The sequence below is a fragment of the Diospyros lotus genome, chromosome 3 (genome assembly GCF_014633365.1).
Source record: "Diospyros lotus cultivar Yz01 chromosome 3, ASM1463336v1, whole genome shotgun sequence".
NCBI classification, from domain to species: Eukaryota; Viridiplantae; Streptophyta; class Magnoliopsida; order Ericales; family Ebenaceae; genus Diospyros; species Diospyros lotus.
In genome coordinates this window covers 25,899,513-25,908,635 of record NC_068340.1, presented here as the reverse complement: position 1 = coordinate 25,908,635, position 9,123 = coordinate 25,899,513, and the positions used below count along the sequence as shown (strand labels likewise).

Genomic DNA, 9,123 nt, shown 5'->3' with positions numbered 1-9,123 from the left:
ATACAATTAATTTGTTTGAGTGATTGAAAATATTTTTTAAAAAAATAATTTTTTTATTTAAGACTGGTTAGATTTTATAATTTTTATTTTTTTTAATCTGATTTTGTTGAACAGTTTTGAGGCCTTTTGCCGGTTTACACGGGGTTAATTAATCTGAGCTTGCTGTGCACTTGATCAGGTTCAGCCATGTTCCATATATTTATACAACTCTTTTTTAGCTCTCCAAATCATAAAACTAGAAAAATCAGCCTTGAAAAAGAGCTTTGAATCATAATTAACCAATAATACTATGGATGTGTTTAATTTTATTACTTAAAATTTAATTCTAAATAATGATTGACTAAGAAATAAAAACCACTCCTCCCATCAAAAAATAAATTCTATATTCTATGAAAATAAACTTTAAATACTTATATTATGCATATTTTTTTATAAAAATATTAAAAATATTTAATTACTTTTCATGATAAATATACATAATCAAACACACACTACAATAATTTAGATAGGCAGTCCACCTTGTCAACCTCATCGATCGAAATTCCCCTAAATGCCGGGAGGCAAGCGTACTTCACTTTATATGCTAGCTATTAGAAATAATTACTAAGTTCTCATCAGTTAACCAATACAAAAAAATTTAAAATAGTGACCCTGCATTATATAAGTTGAAATAAGAAAAATTGTTAAAACAAAAACTAAAGCTGTACTTTTCAAGAGTTTAATATCTACCATTGGCGGGCAAAGGGCAATCTGATTTTTGTTGTTGCTGTTGCTCCCTATCTTTACCCATAATGATGCATTCGGCCAACTAATTCCGGATCCGTTGATTCATTTTAATAAATTTTCAAATATAATTGTGTACATTTTTTTGTTTAATGAGATTAATTAAACCACCGCCCATTTACATACAACCCTAGACGTAACCATTCTTGATAATAGTTAATACCACCGTCGTCCCAATCGGCCATCAAAAATCCAATAAAATATGAACGAAAACCAAATGCTGAACTTAAAATTCGGCAATAGCGTTCGTTATCAACAAACGGTTTTAGGCGGGTCTGGCCGGACACTGAAATACAACCGATTTGATTTGCCCGTCCACACCGCCACAGTTGCCCCTGCCCCTGCAGCAACCGTGCGTGCCTGCTGCGACTCCTCAAATTCCCAATTTTTGGAACCCCAATACTTGATGACAATTATTAAACTCAACATCTAAAATATTCAATGCCTGCTTATCTGAACAAGCAAGTTCCGAAAGCCTGCAAAACATAAATAACAAAGGCTGAAGCAGCAAGCACCCTATTTATTCAAAGGTGAAGTTCCAAACCCCGAGTGCAACAAGCCAATTTTTTGCAGTAATAACAGGAACCAGTTAGTACTCTTAACTCACAATGAAAGTATTGTTAAAGAGAGTAGTAGAAAATGGAATCATCACCAGAGGCATAACTTAGTTGATGATGATTAACTTAACGGAAAAATTTTACTAGTTCAACCCCCACATTATCTTGAAACACACTGATTCATGGCCCAACAACCATTGGTACAAGCCTCTTTTGAAGACAATCCAACTAACATTCTTCAGAAAGAATTTCTCAGAATTGATGAATAAACTTCAGTACAGTTTACTCAAATGAATCATCAGATCACCTAATAACCATTAGTAATTTGGAACCAAATGCTTACCTCCTAAAGTCAGGAAAGTTCCGTACGAAGATCATATTCACGGATGGGCAACCCCCGGCTACAAGGACAACAGACCATCAAGCTCTTTGACAGCTTCCCCTGCCTTATGAAAGCCAACCCTCTCACAGCAAGTAGATAATAGAATGAGAACACGTATGTATGGAAAATTCTACATAATGAGTTTTTGGGGACAGACAAGAACCACTTTAAAAAATCGGTATCCATGGGAAAATTAAATTCTCCTTCTCTTTTCTGACGGGGAAAATCCCCTGGCCAATGCACTAAGTAAAACACCATTTCAATCCACCCAACCTGGATTGTATTTCAAGGACCAATAAACAGAAGGGGTCATTGCATCAAAGACAGATTGGAAACTATGACATAATTTTTTCCTCTCCAAACTCTCAATTTTGTTTTCTTCTACAAAATTTTGAGTTCCACCCAAGAAGATCAGATCTATAGCATCAATGTGATGAAAATATGAATCAATAGACAGTTCTCCCTGATACCAAAGATATTGATCTTGTGCTGCTTGAAAGCAATACACGCAAGACCAACCAGGGTTTAAACTCATCTGTCAAAATTTGAGTCCTTTTATGAACCATGGACAAGGAAAGGAAAAGAAACACAAAGATGCAGGAATATATTCTCACCAATTCATGTAGGACGAAGAAAGGCGAGAATCGAAAAAGAATAAAAACAAATCAGAGGGGAGAAAAAACAAAATCCTTACAAAATGTCATTATCATTTACATGTGTGCTACCTAATGTAACCAGCAATACATTTACAGAAAAAATAGTAACCTGCAATAACAACAGTTATAAGATAACTCATACAATAAGTTAAATATGAGATTATCCTCTCTGCCAAGTTGATTCCGTAACATAGCATGTCAGGAGGAGTATAAAAATAAAAAGATGGCATTTGCTTTTGACTCGGTGCATAACTTCTTAAAGCACTTGCGACAAAACAATATGACAACCAATCTAAACAACTGCTATAGGGAGTGATATGAAATCATAAGAAAAAAATTCAGGCAATGAATATCATAAAAAATGGAAATTTCATCCCTACCATGCAGCAGAAGGAAATCACCAAGTGCATTAGTGAATATCGAAAACGAATACTGATTTGCTACTTAAAAAGTTCTGGATAGGCACAGTATTCCCCATAGGAGAACTACCTGCTCCCAACACTTTTTCAGAAACAAATATGTTGGAACGAAAATACTACATAGTTTTGAAAACATTCAAGGAACAAAGTACTTGAACAGAAATCGAAATACAGATTTCTTTAGGGAAACAGTAACTTTTTGCTACAGTAAAAAGACGTCGTTTGCATGAGAGCCGGGAACTTCAGAGGAATCACCAGAGTCCAAAACTAAAAGTTTGATGCTATGAAGGATCTGCACAATGAATAGGTAGAAACATAAAAAACCTAAGTTTAAGAAGGAAAAACATTTTGTGATAAAAAAAACGCAAAGTAACAAATGTAACTTACTGAAGGTAAAACCTCATACCTTTGATAAGTAAAAATAACTTTTCTCATTTATCCAACTATGGTTGAAAGTCAAGAATTTTTGCAAGATGAATGGAATTATTATTACCATACGTACGTAATTTAGCAAGTGGCCATGAAAAAGTAGACTAACATTTACTATACATGGGGAAATAAACTGAATTTGAAAGTGGCAGAGGACACATTTTGAAGCAACATTAGGACATATATAATTAAAATAAATTCTTGGGCCAGAGAAAAATGAACCTGAATTTGGTCCCAGCAACTAGCTTCATGAAAATGGACGTAAAATACAATCAACACATAGAACATATAACCACTTAAGTAAATGTCAAACTAGCAAGACAATGATAGTAGAGTTATAGGATCTCAGCTAACTACTGCCTTGTTGACCCAAAGCACAGAAGCACAAAAGGATCAACTTGTTCTATTGGTATGAGACAGCAGGACCTAAATTCAATTACACAAATAAATAAAGCCCAAGACAAGTTAAGACTTCAATAAGTTCTAGACTAACCCCTATGCATGGCCATTTTCTTGAGTTGTGATGGATTTGAGAAGTTTAATCCATATGGTGCTAGGAGTAAGGGTCAGCCAGTCCACGCAACAAATTAACTCTTAACTTAAGAATTGTGTAAAATTCAGGCATGATAACTATAAGGTGAACTATATAAAATCTTGAATGATAACAGAAATGCCTTGTCATGCAGAGCACTTGATTAGAGGATTGGGTATCATCTTTTACTAAGATCAGGGATCCTGAAAGTCAAACACAGGTCAAACATCCAAGATCAAAAATACAATTAAGGGCAGGATAAAAAGGTAGCATATTGATAGTTTCTAATACAACAATCTAGCTTAGCCATCAGAATCCCACAGCCAACCAAAAATAGATGTTTATTGAAGAAGTGACTGCTTCAGCCTTGATCTTATATTGCATCAGCAAATAATCATCAACCAGTGCAGTCCACAGGTTACAAAATATGCATTACCAATTGTTCAGATATTAGACATGACACAAATGCTACACATGTATTTCTTCCAACTCCTACATGCATTTAGGCTTTAATTTTAACACTCACTGACCACAATTAATCAATGAGAAGAACCAACTCCAAAATATATCTGAAACTACATCATACAACTCAGGTGGTGCGTATTTAACAGGAGTATATGCTATTAAACTCTTTAATTTTGGGCTATATGAATAACCATCCAAAAGCCAAGTATGGTGCACAAACACATTCTAACATTTAAATAAAATGTCCATTGCATAATAATTTAAATGATGATATTATTTACTTATGGACAGCTGTTAGCTAAAATTTAGTTAGGGAAACATAAAGAACATTGGATGAGTGACTACAAAATTTCCTTTATTATAAATTGTAAGTTTGTAACATCAAACAAATTACATATGGGTTTTACATTTCCGATCATAAAGATTAGACTATCCAACTATCACTATTAAAAATATCTCTAGAATCATGCAAGTGGAAGCAGAAGCAAAATACCATATAGGAAATATTTTACATGTTTATATATTCTATTTTCTCAAAAGCTCATTACTTATGTTGGAAAAGATAAAAAATCAAGTTTTTGACTTTACAAATTGCTACATTTTTATATCGTCGCAAAGTTACAAATTCCTACTGCGTCTTTTGGAAGGATTACTCCTTGGGATACCAATTTCAATTAAAATTAATATCCAAAAATAATCAATAAGTGGTGCCCATTTCGGGGGGATGCTACTGGACTGGCCAATAAATAATATACAAGTTACATCAGAACCATAAATCTTTCACAGAATAAAGCAACACAAGCAAGTTTTAGTAGAGGATAAGACTCACTATTGACATGATGCTGACAGGCATAGCTTACTAGGTGGCCTAAAATTTTCCAAACTTCAGAACATCAAAATTAGTACAAAGCAAACATAGCATAATAACCATAACTGGGAAATTCACCATTATATTAACTTAGCTTTAGTATGGCAAAAAAGCTAGGAAGACATGGAATCCTTTTGAATAATTGAGCGACAGGTAAAGCAAGAGAGGAAAAAAAAAACATTAGTTGGCATGCGAAACAGACAACGTCTCAACTACAGTAAATCAAAACCTTTACAGTTTAATCTTCTTCCAGATAAGTAATAAGACATCAACCGCTTACATAAAGCACATGACCCAGAGCTATCTTCTACACAGACTGTTCATTCTGCTTGGTGATACGCATCAACGACATTGTGACACCAAAGACAGTAATAATGGACTCACAAAATTTATTAACAAGAGATTTCTCTACAAATTGATTATAGAATTTGTAATAGTCTCTATACTATTCCAGTTCCAACTAAATGTTTAACACAATAAATTGTTATGTGCTGCTTCAGATGAAAAATCAATGACTACCATAGCTACCTGCCACAGATTTACCTCTAACTTGAAAAGATTAGCCGATGGCAGTTGGGGCTGTTTTGAAGACCCAAATGAACATTAGTTCAAACACAAAAGCTCATACAGATCAACCGGATGTCACCCGTTTATTTCTGGGGGGTGGGGGGATTGTTTCTAGTAAAGCATTTTATCATCCCCTCACCTATCAGCCCAGCCCTATCCCACCCACATATATCTTCAACTGTATTTTTGAAGAGAAATGAAAAACAATGATGCTACACAACTAGATACATTCGAAAACACTAGATAATCAAAACATCAAGATTTCAAGCTTACAAATATTTGACAATGCATTCCTTTAGACTACATTCATTGACCCTTGCAACAAAAACCATAATTCCCTACTCTGTACCACGCACACACATCAACTCATGACAATAATGCGACATTGAAATATGGGGCATGCCGTGATTTGATAAATTGTTTCCAATAGCTTAATATTGTTGCTCATCAATTAGTCATATTACCTGCATTCTATTTCATGTTGGAGATTAGGATGCGACCACAAAACTAGTTAGAGTTTAACCAAAAAACAAGAACAAGATACCATGAAAAATAGAAATAAACCGCATTTCGTATGCCTGTTTACTTACCTAGTGACCGTGACCCATGTAAGGCCCACCGCCTAGCTGTGGTCTACCACCACCTTGCCCCAGCTGCGGGTTCTGATAGCCACCCTGCATCCCTTGCTGATTTCCATAGCTGGCACCAGGTTGATTCCCGTATCCTGGATTGTTCATCACTGGAGGAACGCCTTGGTTCACTGGTGCCGCAAGCCCACCAAGCAGGTTAGTAATGCCTAACCCAGCTCCCTGACTAGCAAGCAGGGCAGTCAAGGCCTGGCCGAGTGCGGGGTTCAATGCTGGCGCTGCAACAGCAGGATTATAACCAACCGTAGGCCCTGATGGGGCCATCAAGTGTCCAGGTCCTCCAGTCCCTGGAACAGACGTATATTTACTCTTTTCTTTCCTTGAAGTGTGAGGATGAAACTGCTGCTGCTGATGCTGTGGCTGAAAAAAGGGCTTATTCGGCTTAGGACCATCAATTGCCTTCTGGCAGTGCAAGGTGTGGCCTTCAAAGGTCTTGTGAGGTTCTTCCAAGGCCTTCTTTGCGCTCTCGACCGATTTATACACAAAAAGACAGAACCCCTTAGGTTTCCCAGTTTGCTTGTCTAGCCCCAAAGGTCCCTCCTCAATCTCTCCATATTTGCGGAAGTACTCGAGCAGCTTCTGGGGATCAAGTTCCGCTGACACATTGCTCACGAATATCTTCCTCTGAGTATACTCAGAGACAGGCGGGGCGGTAGGTGGAGGAGCGGGGACCGGCCCGGCTGAGGCCAACTGGCACGAGGTCATCCGATTGCCGATCTTCTTCTGAGGCTGTTTGAGGGCCTTCCGAGCCCCAGTCCGGTGTTTGAAGAGAATGAAGCCATAGCCTTTAGATTTACCAGATACTTTGTCAACCACGGCCTTGCAATCCTCGATCTCACCGTACTTGCCAAAAACATTAGTTAGGGTTTCGGCGTTGGTGTCCCAGCCGAGTCCGTGCACGAAGATCTTGCGGTGGGACGGGTCGGCGTCGGCGACCCTCTGGACACTATCGATCAAGTCTGGGTGCTTCGCAACCGCCTCTCTCACCAGAGCCACCAGCTGATCCTTCCCAAACGGCTCCAGAAGCTTCTCCACCGGCTCTTCCTCCAATTCCTCCTCATCTTCATTCTCACCGCCGTTCGAATCGGGGGCTGCTTGCTCGGCGGAAGCGGCGCCGTTTCCCTGACCCTCTTCTTCTTCCTCTTCCTCTTCCTCCTCCTCCTCCTCCCCCTCCCCCTCTTCCTCATCTCCGCCCTCCTGTTCGTCCTCTTCCATGTTTTGAGCTTGATCTTCCTGAGGTTCTTGCTTTACCGGTTCCTGATCTTCCTCTTGTTGTTCTGGAACCTGTTCTGGAACTTGTTCTGGTTCAGCTTCAGCCTCGTCTTCAGCTTTAACCTGGGATTGGGGCTGCTCGGGTTCGGAGGGTCGGATCTTTCGCTTCTTGGCCATGTCGGTGGTGGAATAGATCGGAGATTAGGGTTTTCTTCGAATTGGGAGGCTAGGGTTTGCGGTCTGAGAGCCCCGTCGATGGTTCTGCCCTCTTTATATATAATCTACCGGGGCAGTGGGAGGTGGAAGATGTGAACACCTGGATGCAAAGAACAAGTGTTTCTACTTTTTACTTCATGGGCCTGTATTGGGAGTCCGGCCCACACCCAGCCCATTCTCTTCCTTTGAAGCCCATCATTCAACACATAATTACCACTTAATTTACTTTATTTCTTCATTTTTTGTTAACTCGTTGCATTAAGTTATAATTTTCTCATTTAAATCTTGTAAGTAAAAGAATTTACATGTATTGATTTTATAAACATATTATTGAAGATTAATCAAATGTTTGATTTTGTTCATGTTTTGTGGAATATATAAACAAAAGGTTCAAAATTTTCAAAACATATTATAAGTGGCGGTGACGGCCTAAAAATTTTATGTGTTCCACCATGGAACTTAGACAATTAAATCTTTCCATGAAATCCAAATAGAGAGATTAGAGAAAAGAAAGAGATGAAAATTCATTGACGATGAAGAGTCATCATCACATAAATATATAGAAAAAAATAGATATATACACATATATATACAAATAAGAAAGATAAAAAGAGATATGCACTCAGAAAGGAACTCCATCACCACATTCTTCAATGTTGGTTGATCGTGGAAAAGAAACACTGATGCATATTTTAGCCTAATGTTGGCAATGGATGTTCGGCTTTATATGTAACCAATAAATCGGCCTAAATGAATATTTATTGTTGATATGTTATTATATTATTAGTGTTTGATTATTACACCAATATATCACTTACAAATTAATATTTTGTCCAAAGATAAAATTATTAATGGAGTGCTCAGTATCTTGAGATGGGATTTACCTTTATTTGAATTTATTTTTGTTTTGAAATTTATGTGAGCTTGTTTTATTTGTTTGCTATTCTTTGTTTAGAAACCACTCCTGCTAATATCACTGTCATCATCAATTCTATTCCTTTGTTAAATGGCTCTAATTTCAAGTCATGCAAGAGAATCTCAAGATAGTTCTCGAAGTCATGGATCTTGACCTTGCGATAAAGGTTGATTCTCCTACACCTCTTACAAATACGAATACCTCTCATCAAATGAGAGTGATGAAAAAATGGGAGAGATCGAATCGCATGTACATGATGATCATGAAGAAGGCCATTTCGAAAGCATTCAAGGGCACAATATTTGAAAGAGATCACTACGGCTAAGGATTTCCTTGCAGATATTGAAAAGAGGTTTGCCAATAATGAAAATGTTGAAATTGATACGTTTTTGACAAACCTAATTTGAATGAGGTATAGGGGCAAAGGCAATATCAAGGAGTACATCATGGAGATGTCTCATCTTACTTCTAAGT

The 9,123-nt window shown here is 37.4% G+C and overlaps 1 protein-coding gene across 2 annotated transcripts; it reads right to left on the bottom strand.

Moving 5' to 3' along the window:
- Positions 1–2,760: 2,760 nt before the first annotated feature.
- LOC127797449 (UBP1-associated protein 2A-like) lies at positions 2,761–7,787 on the bottom strand. Of its 2 annotated transcripts, none has more exons than XM_052330359.1 (2): positions 6,249–7,787; positions 2,761–3,089 (listed from the first exon to the last, which is right to left on the bottom strand). In XM_052330359.1, the coding sequence occupies exon 1, from the start codon at positions 7,692–7,694 to the stop codon at positions 6,249–6,251; it is 1,446 nt and encodes a 481-aa protein (XP_052186319.1). In that variant the 5' UTR covers positions 7,695–7,787; the 3' UTR covers positions 2,761–3,089. The 2 variants fall into 2 exon arrangements, with proteins under 2 accessions (XP_052186319.1, XP_052186320.1); XM_052330360.1 differs by lacking the exon at positions 2,761–3,089 and adding an exon at positions 3,854–6,129.
- Between the last annotated feature and the right edge of the window lie 1,336 nt (positions 7,788–9,123).

Coding starts and splice junctions, on each gene's coding strand:
- LOC127797449 (XM_052330359.1), bottom strand. CDS start 7,694: ATGGCCAAGAAGCGAAAGATCCGACCCTCCGAACCCGAGCAGCCCCAA.